We start from the raw sequence: 15,438 nt of genomic DNA, 5'->3' as shown, positions 1-15,438 counted from the left end.
ATTTCCCTGCATTCAGATAGCTGAACAATTTTCTTTTTTAATGAGGTGCATGATAGAAAAAATGTTTTCTGTTCAGTTTCTCTTGTGTATGGAGTCCTAATGCTGAAATATTTGTTCTGCTTGTTGCAGATATAATCATATTAGTAAAACCTGACAGTGTTCATCTGTACTGCAACCCTGTGAATTACAAGCATCTTTTGCCCTATGTGGCACACTGGAGGAACTTGCATTTCCACTGTCTGACTGAAAATGAGGTAAGTGAAAAATGAATGCAGGCAAGATTTGTTAATGAACTTGTTAATGAACTGAGCCTTAAAGTGAAACTTTAAAAAGCATTCTTTCCAGAAGCCTTTTTTCTCTTTCCTCCTCAGCAAGGGAGAGTGATACATGTGTGTATCTGGTATTAATCATTTGCAAAAGTGTGCAAGAATAGTATGTTGTCAATACTTCCATTTGTTGGAGTGTGAAGACAAATTGCTCCTCTCTCCCACTAATTGCTGTTGTTTTCACCTGAGTCAGTGATCTTTTTAAAAGGAAAAAAATGTGGGTTGTGAAAAATGCAAAATGTGAATCACGTATCACAGTCAATGCTGAGATTTCCCACATCAGCCTTGTTTGCTGCCAAAGTAATGTTTGCATTGGTTGCCAGTAGTTTCAGAATATTAGAAAATTTGGCTTAGTAAGTCTACTAAAATCAAGAAACTTCATTATGTATTTTCATTTTAACTATTAAATCTTTCTGCCAAGAACTATTAACCTCACTTCCACGACATCCCATGACTGATGAGAGTTTCATCTTGAACTTAAATGTCAAAGTACTCTAGAAAAAGTCCATTTGTTGTTGGGAAGTATTTTTAGAGGAGTAAAAAATGAAAATACTCTTTGTCTGGGTATAGAATAAAGACCTTTTACTTCCAGTGGAGACTGGAAATGCTTCTTCCTACATTGAGTTCTATGTAGTTCCTTTTCTAAGTTGAAATTATACTGAGTTCTGCAGGGAGTGGGTTTGGAGCCTGTGATGGTGAGTGAAGCCAGTGGAAAAATGAGTGGGAAAGTCAGGGAGAGAAACCTTTTGTTCCCTTGAGTTTCCAGCTTGCAAAGTGATGGGGCTTATAATAGACTGATTGTGTTTTTATGTGTCTGGCTGATAGTTTAGATCACGGAATTAGAAAATAATTCAGATTACAAGGGACCTCTGGAGATCATCTTGTCCAACCTCCTACTTCAGTGGTGAGATCAGATCAGGTTACCCAAGGTCTTTTTGCAGCTGGGTGTTGAAAACATCCAAGGATGGTGACTGCAGAACCTCTGCTGGCTGGCTGCTCCATTTTCCCACTGTCCTCCTAAGTGAAAAAGTGTTTCCTTTTGTCAGACCCAAACCTGTCGTGTTTTAAATCATGCCTTTTGTCATGACCACTGTGGATTCAGTAATATTTTGATGGGTTTGAGGTGCAGATATTGAGCAAGCTTGGATCTCTTCTTCTAGAACAAGCACTGCATTGCACTGATTGTGGTGGCCCTCCACTGATCTTGCTCCAGTTCATAATTATCTTGTCCATGGATCCCAAAAGTTGTGGATAGAATTTCAGGAGTGCAGCAGAGTGGGATAATTCTTGTCAGGATAGAACAGCTGAGCTCCAGGTTAAAACATGCCACAGCAAAACCTAAAGCCTGGCTTCACAAGGCTTTTCTGTTGCCAAAATCCCTGCTGAACGGGCAGATCTGGTGCTGGGAGAACACGTGCGCTTTGGAATTAGGAACAGAGAAGTTCTTACCACGCAGTTGCCAGTGCAACCGCAATCTCAGCTATTGAATTTTAAGCTTCATCTGCTTATGGGCTTTGATATGATTTATTGTGGTAAGCAGGAACCTTAATCACCCAGTATTGCCTTAAAATGATGATGTATCTGGCAAGGTAAAGCTTGTTCTTTGTGGAAATAGGGGAAAGGTTTGGTTTTTGGAAGCTGAAAATTCAGTTCTGCTTCACTGCTCTTTGATGTGAGTGAACTGGGCACTTCCAGTCACATTCCCAATTTATAAGAATGACCAGTTTCCTAGATTGCTGCTGAAAGACAAACAAAACCTTGCTGTGTCAGGTTTTAACTGCATCCTGTTTACAGGAGAATTGCCTGCAGTGACTTTTAAGTACTTAATTCAGTGATAGAAATAACTTCATAAAAATGAAACCAAAGAAGGGCAAGAATTTTAGAAATAAATAAAGCAGTGCTGAACCTGGCTCTGTCAAAACACAGAGCTTCTCTTTCCTTTTTTCCTTCCTACTTGCTTTAACTAGACTACAGGATTTAAGGAGAATATCCTAGTTATTGGGGGAAAAACTCCCATATTACTAAAAAAATGCCCATGTTCAAAGTGGCCAAATAGAATAAAATACAGAAATTTACTGTAGTAAATTTTGGGGTATCACGTTTGAACTGGCTGTATTTATTTCTGCAACAGCAGATTGTGAGCAAGCCTTTAGCACCCTGCCAAAATCCCAGTTCTTATTCCAATGACATTTTTAAGTCTTGAGAAACTGGCAGTTGTTTGGGGCTTGGCTTTGAACTGCATCTTTGATCTGACTTCCTGGATTTGAAGAAGAAACACAGCATGGAGGAACTGGGGCTGCATCTTGAATTCAGGCTTGGCTTAAAAGAACTTGTTCTCAAAATAAATGTGTTGGGTGTACCCTGAAGCTCACAAAAAGTTCATAATCACATCATTTGCCTTGATAAGAAGCTCAGAGCATTGCATATAAAAATAAAACAAAATAGGCAAACCAGCTCTGCCATCTGATCTTGCTCCAGAAAACAAGTGGCTGTTGAAGAAGCCAGCAGGGCTAGACCTCCTGGTTCCAGACTTGCTGTTAAACTGCTTTTCAGGTCAGAGGCAGTATGTTTTCAGGTTTGTGTTCTGTTAGAAAAATGACTTCAGTGTGATATGTCTCTTTAGTCTGGTTTTTATGCTTTTCTGAGTTAGGATAGTTGCTCATCAGTCTGCTGAAGTCTTCACTTCAGACAGTGTTGCATGAGGGTTTCTTCGCTTCTTGCCTCTGCCTTTTCCTGCAGTTCACCTCTCCCTCACCAAAACTGGTTCTCATTGACTAATCTGTGACCTGGGGCTTACTCTGTCATTGTTTTTCCTTGCTCAGTGTTGTTTAGCTGGTAATACAGTATATTATTTTAATCTTTTTTCCCCTCAGAGGCATGTTTTTCGTGGCACATCAGTTGGTATCCTCAAAATGACTTTTATCTTTCAAATCTACATGTTGAAAGACTTCACATGTTGAAAGCTGAAAGTAAAATCTGTAATTATGCCTTCATATGCCATGATTAATAACCTTGTTTTGAAGTTTGATTTTTTTAAATTTTCCATTGGCTTGAGTACTTCCCTGCCATGATGGGATTTCCAAAATACAGAAAGAGGTGGGTGCTTGAGCTTCTGGAGGCTATAGGTGGTATTTTAGTGCTTTACATGCTACATGATTTAGTCAATCAAATTAGGGCATGCCTAATCCAGTTTGATTTTAAATGGCTTCTTTCAGTATGAAGATGAAGAAGCTGCAGAGGAATTCAAGATTTCCAGCTTTGTGGACATGGTCCGGGATTGCAGCCGCATTGGGATCCCCTACAGCTGCCAAGGTAGGGTGGATTGTGCTCAGAGTGGAAACGTTTTGCATCCTGCAGCTTCAGGGAATGAAGATTTCCTTGCCTTAGGAGAGAAATAAGGATCAGTAAACCATTAGTTTCCTTTTAGCCTCTTTTTCCTTAAGCATTGGATTTCTTTCTGAGAACTGGAAGCCCTCAGAGTTCATCTGGGGAGTGAATGCCCCCAGCGTGAGGCAGAGAAATGATTTGCATTCAGAGCAGTGTCTTCAGCTGCTACAGAAGTTCTCTGTTCTCCATGGGAGCTCCAGATAAATCCTTCTTTATGGAAGGGAAGAATAAACATCTCTTTATGCAAGTTTCCTTTTTTAGCACTGAAAAAAACCTGCCCTGCATGGCTTCCTGTTGGGATCTGGAGACAGCCTTGAGCCTCAGCAATGTAATCTTGCATTCTTTTTTTATTCCTAATTCTTTATTGCTTTCCTTAGGGAGGGGTGATATGCTCTGACTGCCTGGAAAGTCATTAATGGAAGTGCCAGGAGGATGAGTTTTCCTCTCCCCCAAATTAAAATTCTGATTAAATGGAGATGGTTGAAGAAATTCCTCCCTGTGAGGGTGGTGAGGCCCTGGCAAAGGGCCCAGAGAAGCTGTGGCTCCCCTTGGATCCTTGGAAGAGTCCAGGGCCAGGCTGGACAGGGCTTGCAGCGGTCTAGGATAGTGGAAGGTGTCCCTACCCATGGCAGGGGTGGAATGAGATGAACTTCAAGGTACTTTCCCACCCAGATCATTCTGGGATTCTGAGATACTGACAGACAGTATTTACTTAAGGCTAAGTATTTGAGGAACTGGAGTAAGCAAAGCTCCCTGTTTATGATCCTGAATTTTTATTGTTAATCAGCTTGTAATGAAGTTTGCAAGGAGATGTGGAATATCCAGAGCAAAAGGGACAAAATTAAGGGCGTAGAGGAGCTTCTAAAATTGCCAACTGCACAAAAAATACTTTTCGCTTAAAAAGATTTTCAGTTGTACAAAGATGGGATAATTGAGACCCTCTGTGAATCCCAAGAACTCAGGGAGAACTGAAGTGCCGGGATTTGTGAGGGAATGTTGCTGTGTTTGCTTTGCAGGCCACCTGCAGATATTTGACATGTTCATTGTGGAGAAGTGGCCGATTGTCCAGGCCTTTGCGCTTGAGGGGATCGGGGGCGACGGCTTCTTCACCATGAAATATGAAGTGAGTGCTTCCTCTTTGTCATTTCCTCTCTGAAGCAGAAGTTGCTCATGAAGTTACTTGTTTGGAAAGCACTTTTTGAGATGCTCTAGTCCTGAGTCACTGCTCAAGTGAGCTGCTAAATTGGATGAAGATCTTGAAAAACCGTGGCAGGATGGAGACCCCGTGGTGTTGCTGAGATTCTCGTCTGGGCTACACAGCACTTTTTCCAGGATAAACCATTGTTTGGACATTCTCTCCAGCCTCTGCTGTGGTTTAGAACTTCTTTCCTTTCCTTCTAGACCCACCTCTACCAATAACCAATTTTTTTACCCCTAGATGGATTTTTTTACCCTTGATTTTTTAGATGGGTTCTAGATCTTTAAGAGCAGAGCAGGAGGAGCTGGTTAGTCACAAACACCTTGAGATGAGCTCAGAAAATAAGAAAAGACTCTTTCTTGGGTCACTGGTTTTGACTGAAGAGATGCATCTTATCTCACTGACATTGTATATTCATGGGTCATCATACTGTGCTGAATAGGGCAACAGTCAGAAATTAATTGCTCCTGTATTTAATAATGATTTGCTGTTCCACTCTGAGCAACTTATGTCATTGATTTGCCCATTTATTAATTGTGTTCTGAACAGCATTTTCAGATGACAGCTTTGTACTTCTGTGCTTGTTTAAAGCTTCTTGGATTTCGTTTTTTGAACCTTTGCCACAGCAATGCAGATGTCCCATCTTCTTACCTCTCCGTTTTTACATCCACAATGGGCTTTGGTCTGACTCCTGATAGCTTCAAAATCTCCAGAGAATTGATAGTGCAGTTGTTAAAAGTCTCATCATATCTAGAATTGTACATGGTTGCTTAGACATATGCTCTGTGAGTTCCTGTGCCTTTCTGAGCACTGTTCTCTTTCAACTGGTTCCTTTCTTCAGGGCTTTTTTCATTCCAATACCTTGTAGTGTGAACCTGCCCAAACCATTAAACACACAGTGCAAACAGATGAACATCTTTGGAGAGGGCAATCAATCGCCCTTGGTGTCTGAAATGGGTCGATGAAAATTTGGCTGGCAATTCAGGAGCTGTTTGGGTCTTTAATTGCCCTTTAATTACCCCAGATGATTTCACAAATCCATAGAGGCTCTGAAAAAAACGTTCAGACACGGTGGCACAGGCAGAACCTCTCCTGTGTGATCCGGGGATCTGATAGTGTCTCTAAGCACTCCTGAATGCTTAAAAAGGAGCACGGAAAATTTCTTGGACTCCTTTTTTAAGAGCAGTCATGTTGGCTCTGGCAGTCCAGCCAGCTCCAGCTGGAGTTCTTGCTTGCTTCCTTCTTGAAATCATGAGGGGATTTCAAGTGGGAAGTGACATTCTTAACTTTTTACGTGTTTGTGTCTGCTCTGTGTCACTGATGGGGGAGGAAACCAGGCTGGAAGTGCATTGGGGATCGCTGTAAATGGTCTATAAATTAATTCTTCTGCCATTATTAAAAGGGGAGTCTTTTGCTGCATTTTTAGCTTAGATTTCCCTCTGAGATTTTCCTTCTGCTGTGTGTTCTCTGAGATTTGAATATAATCGAAGGATGATAATTCAGGATTTTTCCCAGCCTTTTAAAGGCAGTTGCTCTTTTACTGCAGAAATCAGAGTTGCTCAAGATGCTGTAATTTAGAAAATTTACTGTATTTATAGGAGTGGAATGAAAGTGAGGTCTGGGAAATTATTAACATATCTAATTACCTGAAATAGTAACTGGAGTAACTGTAAAGCAGTGGGTTAAGAAAATTCCAGCTAGTGTTGCCGTTTAACTTAAGTGAGTGATGGGGAACCCCATAAATACAGAAATCTTTCAGATACAAGTGTCCCTTCAGAATGTATTTTTAAATGTTGTTCTCATATGCATCATCCTGCTACTTGGAAGAAAGTATTGCAAAGTTAAACTGTCCTAACCTAGATTTACATCAGCTTGGAGCAACTACTGGCCAATGCTCAGGATGAGTAACCCTGGAATTGGCTCTGGGCTGTCTCAACTCAAAAAACTCAATCTTGCCCTTTTGCCTGCACCAGCTCATGCAGTTCTTTGCTATTAAATTGGAAAATTTTGAGAAATGAATCATTTGAAGGATGTAAAGAAAGCTTTGCCCAGAGTAAAAATTTTGTAACAGAGTGAAAATATTTGCGAAATCAGAGTAAAGGAGCACTGTTAGACAGGGCAGTATTCCCTGATGGTGTCTCAGCTTAAACATGAGTCTGTGACCTTCTTTGTGGTGGTTTTCACAGAAATGTGTTTAAAATCTCTTCTAGTTAATGGATGTCAGTGCTGACTTGTGGAAAACCTACAGCAAAATGGATCCTGTGTCCTTGGAGGATTTGCTCTTTGAGGTAATGCAGGTGAAATGTTCTGCCTCAGTTCCTGCTTGGTGTCACCACAGAGTAAAAATAGTGTGATTTTGCTTGGTTTTAATTAAGTTTATGGGCTTAATCTACAGGCTCTGTCTGCTGTTGCTTGCAGTGTCTCCTCCTGTTCCTTAAATCTACCACAGACTCTGCAAAACACTGAAATAACTTTTCTTTGGTTTCCTTAAATTTATTGCTTGGTCTGAAAATCTAAAAATTTTCCTTCATGTCATTAAACTGTGTACAAAATACATGAAGTTGCTGTGGTTTTGTGTGTTAATCCTCCTTTTGCAGCAAGGAGGGTTAAAAAAAAATACTCTTTTAACACACAACCATTCTTCCAGGAAAAAAAAAAAAAAAGCACTTTTCAGATGTTTTGTTTCTCCTTTAAGTGGAGAACAGTGACACTCAGCGGCTGCCCCGATGCTTTGGGAAATAGAAACAGTAGGAAGGGATGCTCACATTAATGCCATGCTTTAATTGCAGGGCTAGAGAAGAAAGCACTGTATAAATATTAGTAATTATAACTTATATTTATAATTTTTTATTTCTACTTTATTAGTGTATATACAATAATTATTGCTTTATATTAATTTTTAATCTATTTCTAGCTTGACAGCAATTTACTATGTATGAAATTCAGCTGTAATTATCCTTTATTAATAAAATATTGGTAGTTCACACCAATTTGGTTGTTCAGTCAGCTGCTGTAATAAAAATTAAAATATCGAGTTTTTACGAGGCTCTCAGTCTAGGTAATCACTCTCTGGTATTTCACTTCCCCTCTCTGTGTGAAAGTGAGATTAATGTTTGAGACTTGTTCTACATTCTGGGCAGACCTATTAACCATAATTTAAAGTTTTCAGCCTGAAAGTTGTTATTAAATTGACTTAAATTTTCTGAAAAAAATAAACATAAACCACACACCCACAAAAGTCACTTTGAAACCCTTATCTTCTAGAGAAGATAAGAAGAATGCCCTCATCTTCTAAAATATATTTATTTTCTTGAGCTTACTGTTTCATTGGGGAGTCTGTATTCCAGTGAAATGTCATCTTTGCCTTCATTTCCCTTGCCTTGCGAAGTAACGTCACATATTTTCCTTCTAGGATTTAATGATTTTTGAACACCAGTGGACCAACTTTTTCGCTAATTTTGACACTGAAATTCCCTTCATTCTGGAACTCTCAGAATCTCAGGCGGGGGAGGTAGGTCTGCTTCACCAATCCCTGAGAATCCTGCTGGTATCCATGCAGAAGGAATAATTATTCAGCATTATTTTGGTCTTTTTTCCCCTATCCTGTCTCGCTTTTCATGTTTGAGGAGTAAAAACTCGTGGTTTGGGGTTTTTAAAGTCACCACCCACCTTAAAAATCTATGGTATGATGGCTTAGGACTGCTGGGGTAATTCAGTCAAGTGTTTGCTCACTGATAATTCAATTTATATCTGCACAGGAGATATTTGTAGGTAGATTAACTTGCATTTGGAAGGAATCTGCTGTGTGCAGGGTTTGACAAGTTGAATTTGCTCATCTCAAACCTCAAACATAACTGAGAGGGTAGCACAGAGTGTGGGAGAAAACAGGACAGGATTTCTGGGGGTGACTGTTGCTTTTGAAGCGTATGTTTTTGGTTTTTTGATGCATTTGAATTTGAATATTTTGATGCTTTTTTGGAGTGTTCTGTTGCTTCCTCTGGGATAGTGGAAGGTGTCCTTGCCCATGGCACGGGATTGGAACTAAATGGACTTAAAGGTCCCTCCCAACCTAAACCATTCAGTGATTTAATAATGTGAGAGACTTAGCAGTGTTTGTGTTTGTAGAGGTTGGAAGTATTTTTGAGGGTTCAAGAGTTCTCTCTGAGAAGGATAATTTGGGTTTAATTAATGATAGGATATTTCACACTTCTGTTCATGTACTTCTTAATCATTTTTGTTTTCAATTCTTCACAGCCCTTCAGAAGTTATTTCAGCCATGGCATGATCTCAAGCCATATAACAGATAACAGGTAATTATTACTCATTATTCCCCCTGGTGTCACTACTATCTCAATATTTTATTTCCGTATACCTGATGCCATAATGCTTAAAATTCTTTCTGGTATCACCTCATTGTATCAAATCTCATCCTGAAGAAAAACCTGTGCAAAGTTCCATCCTATCTTGGAGGGATAGGCTGAATTTTCACTGGCTTTAATGCTGTAGTTCTTACATATGCAATGAAATTTTGTGCATTATGATCAATTCCTTCCTTGTTATATCCCTGGAAAAGGTTGGATTGGGCTTGGAACAACGTGGGATAGTGGAAGGTGTCCCTGCCATGGCATGGGATGGAATGAGATGATCTTTAAGGTCCCTTCCAACCCAAATAATCCTGTGATTCTGTGAGACAGTTTTAACCAAAAGTTCTTGTTTAGCTGAATGTTCTGTTGCAAAAATGCACATTTTGCTGGTTTTGAGCTAATCAGGGTTTGTTTAGCTACTTCAGTCTCCCTGCACATTCTTCTGTATTTGAAATAAACCATGGAGTTCAATGCCCTTCATTGCTGGCAGCATCCTCTGGTGTTTGCATTGCAATAAAGAAAAGAAAATTCTTGACCTCTCCAGCTGAGTCTTGGGCTCGAAGCCAGAACTAAAACCAAAATAGTTTTGTTTGTTTTCAGCACGGTCATTTCAGGCTTTTTCAAGATAGTGAATTTTAAACTAAGCAGCTTTTCAAGACAGTTTGAATAAAAGAGTCATGTAAGAGCATTTGGGAACAACACTGAGATAAATTTATTGTGTTTGAAAGAAACTATCATCTTTTTAATGCAAATAGATTTTTTTTTCCTCTTTAGAACTTGGTCATTTCACTTTGAAGCTTTGTGCAGCTTTAGCAATTTTTTTTTCCTTATAGTGAGAAATTCAGCAGTTGGTCTATCACACTTGAAAGGTTTGGTTTTATTTGTTAGTTGTAAACTTTCTGTGAGTGTTTTGGTGGTGATTCCCTCTCTCCTCCGCAGCCCGAGCCGGCAGCCCTTTGTCCTGTTTGGCAGCCACTCCACCAAGGAAAACTTGAACTCTGGGAACTTTAATTTTCCATCTGAAGGACATCTGGTTCGAAACACTGGCCTTGGTGGAAGCACTGCCAAGCATATGGTAAGGCTTTGGAGAAGTTATCTGGGATTTTGAAGCATTGTATATTCTCTTTTTCTTTGTGTATTTTTTGTGCTTGTCTTCCATGAGTTAAATATTTCTTCTTAACATAAAGCACCTTAGCAATCCATCAGTTTAAGGAAGAAATTTGATTTTTTCTTGCTCTTTCCAAGTTAAACCATATTGGCTTCTTAATCAGGGACTGCTGAATGAGTTAAAATAATTTATTCTCTGGAGAAAGACAACTTTTGCTGTAAGTGGGTGGGGGAGAGGGAAATGCTGTTTGTGAGGGTGTGTGTCCTGGTCACAAAGTGAAAACCTTCTGTGATACAGTGAGCTGTGACACACAGATTCTATTTTAATCACCTTTATTTAGCCATTTCTTAAAAAGGAAACAAAAAGCCACTTTTTTTTTTTTTTTTTGACAATACTTTTGTGAATAAACCTGGGATACCGACACGTATCCAAATTCCAGTGTGTGCTTCAACAACTGCTCATGAAACTCTGAAAAGCCCTTCCTAGTTCCAAGACTGTTGTGTTGAAGTTGCAAAGATTAACTTGTTTCCATTTCCAAGTAAAAGCTGGGTTGTTAAACATTTGCTGAGGTCCGTGGCTCGTTGCACCCGTGGCGCAGGGGCCGTGCCTGGGCTGGCGACCCCAGGGAACTGGGATCCTCTGGCTGGAGGGCCTGGGTGGCTCCAGAAGGCAACTGGCAGCGAAGGAGGAGAGAGGTAGAGTGTGGAGAGAGCTCCCTGCTGCCTCCAGGGGCTCTGTGGGAGTGGTGTGAGCCCTGAGCAGGTGGATGTGGCCATGAGGGAGTGAGAGCATGAGTGAGGCCATGAGTTCATGAGCTTTGTCAGCATTTCATGTGCAGCTGCCTCAGGGATGGATGGACGTGGGGCTGCTGGACACAGATCACGTTTCCAGAGCCTGAGAAAAGAGTGGTTTTTGCATCTCTGTGAGATCTCATCCTCCATTTGCTGCTCTAACGCTGTGTCTGTAAAAACACTTTGAGTTCTGTCTTTTCCTTCCCTTGTTAACAATGAGATACCATTTGATACCTTTGAAAATGCAAGTACTGTGTTATTCTGATGTACTTGCTCCTTCTTTTGTCCTCAGGTTCTGATCCTGTTCTTAAAAAGGTGGTTTATTTACAGGTACAGGTGATACTGTTTTAATAGGGTGTCATGAAAATAGTAAATAAGACCAAGTGCCAGCATAGTTATGGGAACCTGACACACTTTCCTCTTCATGAAAAGAGCAGTTGACATAGGAAATTGAAAACACAAGTCAGAGCTCATCTCCTTTCCAAAGCCTTTCAACCATTCAGGTCAAGTCAAAAGTGAAATAGACCTTTGAAAACGTAAGTTGCTTTTTCACAATCCAGTTCCGTCTGTGTTGTAAACTTCTGTAGTCTGTCAGTGCTTAGAAGACTTAAGGGGAGCGTAGTTAATTGTTAATTGTTGCACCAGTTTGTTTTACTGATGTTTTCTGTATCTCATTAATACTGACTGCTAGGTAGTACAGTGTGTATCTCCAAAGGGACCTCTGGCTTGTTCAAGGACCTATTTTTTTGGAGCCACTCACATTCCTTTCCTGGGTAAGTGCATTAAATACACCTTTGATTCCATGAAGATTTGTAGCAATAAAAAGCTTTGCTTCTTTTATAAGCATCAGGCCATGGAGTGGTAGATTCTGTAGCCAGTGCATGAAATCATAGCAGATTTCATGGGTAAAATCTGTCAGAACTGAGTGTTCAACTTGAAATCTGTCAGATCTCAGTGTGGAGATCTTTTTAAAGTATTAAATAAATATTGTAGTCCGTGTTCCATATGGATTTATAAAAAAACAGTCTCCAAAATGCAGTAATTCAAACTGTTAGTTGTCAAGTAACTGAGGATTTTTAGAAGGATGAAGAAAATTCTTTCATCAGCAGACTTCTGTCTGTTATCCTCAGTGTAACGAGTTACAGTAGCTTTATTTCCAAATAAAAACAAGCCATGTGAAATTTTTAAAACCGATTTTCTTACATGTTTTACATGGCTGGAAGAGTCCATGGATAAAGTCAGTCCTTAAGGTTTATCTTGAAACTAGACTGGGCTCAGAAAAGCTGAAGAGAGGGTGGTTGGAGGAGCGGAATTACAGCCTTTGTTTGCCCTAGTAGCATAAAATACTGGATAAATTCCATGTAAGATGTGCAGCAAAAATGTTCTCAGAGTGTTTAAAACAAACCTTTTTTGTTTGTAATACAGGCAATGACAATGAGATGCACAAGCAAGCCGAGCAAGTGTAAGCTGCCTATTTTTTATATTATTCTTTAACTCTTCTCTCTTTCTACCTCGTGGCAGTAGGTGAAACCTGCTTTTAGTGGCTGTTGGCATTTGCAAAGACACTTTTTTTCAGAATAAACTGCATGGGACAGGCTTTCAAAGGCAAAATGCTTGTGGGGAGTTTCAGTGGGTACATGAGGAGTTCTTAGTGTGACAGCAGCAGAGTAGGAAAGGAAATATTAGTAAATTTTGCTCAAACTGTAGTAAAAAAGTTATATTAGCAGTTACCTGAATAATTTTTAAAGATTCTTTATGTAAACGAAGGGGAAAAAGTCTCTCACACTCTAGCATCTTGCACAGATAGAAGAAAAAGTAATTTTTGGACCAGTTTCATTAACAACGTGTAAGATTTCTGATGCTTGTGAAAATGCCAACAGGGAACACTCAAACTTGTCAAGAAATTCACTGTGTTAAAGTTAGATCAAAGTGATTTTTTTTCCCAAAAATTGGGAAGCTGCAAAGCTTCTGCATATTTTAACCTTCTCAAAAACCAACTTTGTTTATCAATGTTCATGTCGACTTCCTCTGCATGTTGTAGATCCCTGTCCAGCTTGGAGAGCACAGTAGATAATCTGCTTTGGTCTTGCTCTCTCTCTTGATAAAACTGACTTTTCCTTAGAGATTTTGTCCTCCTTGTTAGCTGGGATCATTTTAGGAGCCTGTTTTTGCTTCTGTAAAGCTGCATGACCTGGGAGCAAGATTATTAAAGATATTCAAGATGTCTCAGTACTGTCACACTAAATGCTGTTGACTCCTGGTAATTGTGGGACAAAAAATGGAGTTACTGCACTGAGCAGAAGATTTTCCTTTTTTTAGAGGAAACTGAACTCCAACAGGTGTTTTTTCTTGTGCCTACGTTCTGCTCAAACATTTTTTGTCCTCCTTCAAAAATCCTTTGTACTAAATACATTTTAATCAAGATGAGTAGAGAAGCTCTAAACAAAGCAGGGATTGATAAAGGCAGTGATTTAAAAATAATATCTTTTTCTTGGAAGCGTCCCTGTATTTGTTCAAATAATCTAATTTCAGCAACAATAGCATAATTGAGTTTTTTTGACAAACTTGAACTCATTATTTTCGACTTAGTTTACAGTTGAGTCCTGTAACTGCTTCTTACCGTTTCAATACTTTATAAAAAATGAAAAAAAAAGAATTTTATGAGCACTATTCATTCTAAATTTGGCTGTACTGATTGCCTGGAGTGCATAAACCAACTCTGTAAATTGAAAGATAAACTGGGGTAAATTTTGTGGTTTTATTTTTATTTTAAGAAAATGCTTCAAAAGCAACATAACAGAAATCCTGTGCTGTGGTGTGGGGTTTTTTTTGTTTTTTTGTTGGTTTTTTTTCACTGCTAGCTTTAAAATATTAAAATGGGAAGAAGAATAAGATAAAGGACACCTCACTGAGGTGTTTTCTTGCAAATATATATGTGAATTTGAGGAAAAATAGAAATGGTTTACAAAGTCTGGAAGAATTATAATATAAAGGAATTACATTGCTTTACTGGATGCAGTGAAAACATGCAAAGTGCTTATGAAAAGCACAGGAAATTACAATCCAGAAACATGAAAAAATAGTGAGAAAGCTGAATTTTAAAATCTCTTGCTGCTGTTGGGGATGATCAAAGACAAGTTTTGGTGTGTTTGGAATCTTCAGATGATTTTCTCTATCCCTCAGGAATGCTTTGCATTTGGCTTAAATGCATTCTTTCTCCTCCCCTCTCCTCTCCCTCAATATTGGCAGTGGAGTAATGAGGAAACCTAAAATTTTGGGACTAATTCTGTTCATCTGCTCATCTTTCTGTTGTAATTTAGCAGGAAAACCAAGGCTGATGTTCCTTGGTTGGGCACTTGTGGGTTTTCCCCAGTGGTTCTGGAGCTGTAGACGAGTCAATACCTGGAAGTCATTCCTGGCTTCACCTGACTTGGGTTTATTTCTGTACAATTTTTTTTTCAGTCCCCTTTTAAGAAGGGAATTGGATTGAGCTGGGATGGAGATTTCATAGAATTGTGGAATGGTTTGGGTTGGAAGAGATCTTTAAAGATCATCTAATTCCAATCTCCTGCCAGGGGAGGGAGGAACAGCAGGGGCACCTTCCACTATCTCAGGTGGCTCCAAGCTCTGCCCAGCCTGGCCTTGGACAGTACCAGGGATCCAGTGGCAGCCACAGCTTCTCTGGGAATTCCATTCCAGGGTCCCCCCAGCCTCACAGGGAACAATTTCCTCCTTGAATTCCATCTATCCCTCCCCTCTGTCAATGTGAAGCCATTCCCTCTCACTCCAGGCCCTGCATTTAAGATGTGATTCTTAAACCCAACTGCAGCAAAAGTCAACAGTAAACCCCATGTTTTTATACCTGATTAACAAAAGCACCAGATACATTTATGTCACGAGTTATTTCCCCAAAATATCCTGTAATTCGAGCAATTTCCTTGCTCTAATTTAATTTTCTTAAACAGAAAGCTTAACTGTAAAACTACTTCTCCACTTATTCCAACAAGGACCCCTTCTTCATTATTAAGGGAGTTGTGCAATGAGAGGAAAAACTGCTCCTTTAAAGAGAGGAGGAAGAAAACTCTACCTGTCCAGTAAATGTTGTGTTTGTATTTCTCTTCAGTACGCTGTTGTCGCAAATATATTCTGCTGTTGTAGAGGCTGTGCTTGCTGGCATTGAGTGCTATGCTAAAACTTCCACTGAATCCAAGGTAAATGAAGCCCCCCTGTAATTGTTCTCTCTCTGTAATTGTTGATTTGGATT

General features: G+C 39.6%; 1 protein-coding gene across 2 annotated transcripts in view; it reads left to right on the top strand.

Annotated features, from left to right (window-relative positions):
• The window catches only part of DNAAF9 (dynein axonemal assembly factor 9), a 72,972-nt gene that overhangs the window by 22,827 nt on the left and 34,707 nt on the right, over nucleotides 1-15,438 (top strand). For both annotated transcript variants that reach the window (XR_010743446.1, XM_066317466.1), the window contains exons 4-13: nucleotides 130-254; nucleotides 3,542-3,638; nucleotides 4,730-4,836; nucleotides 7,122-7,199; nucleotides 8,324-8,422; nucleotides 9,166-9,221; nucleotides 10,215-10,350; nucleotides 11,866-11,947; nucleotides 12,600-12,636; nucleotides 15,298-15,385. Coding sequence is in view for 1 of the 2 variants with exons in the window: in XM_066317466.1 (XP_066173563.1) it covers nucleotides 130-254; nucleotides 3,542-3,638; nucleotides 4,730-4,836; nucleotides 7,122-7,199; nucleotides 8,324-8,422; nucleotides 9,166-9,221; nucleotides 10,215-10,350; nucleotides 11,866-11,947; nucleotides 12,600-12,636; nucleotides 15,298-15,385 (905 nt within the window). In the remaining variant the exon portion in view is untranslated. The remainder of the gene's footprint in view (nucleotides 1-129; nucleotides 255-3,541; nucleotides 3,639-4,729; nucleotides 4,837-7,121; nucleotides 7,200-8,323; nucleotides 8,423-9,165; nucleotides 9,222-10,214; nucleotides 10,351-11,865; nucleotides 11,948-12,599; nucleotides 12,637-15,297; nucleotides 15,386-15,438) is intronic.

This window comes from Sylvia atricapilla, chromosome 4 (assembly GCF_009819655.1).
Source record: "Sylvia atricapilla isolate bSylAtr1 chromosome 4, bSylAtr1.pri, whole genome shotgun sequence".
Taxonomy (NCBI): Eukaryota; Metazoa; Chordata; class Aves; order Passeriformes; family Sylviidae; genus Sylvia; species Sylvia atricapilla.
Note: the sequence above shows the minus strand (reverse complement) of the source record. Positions and strands in the feature narration are given on the sequence as shown.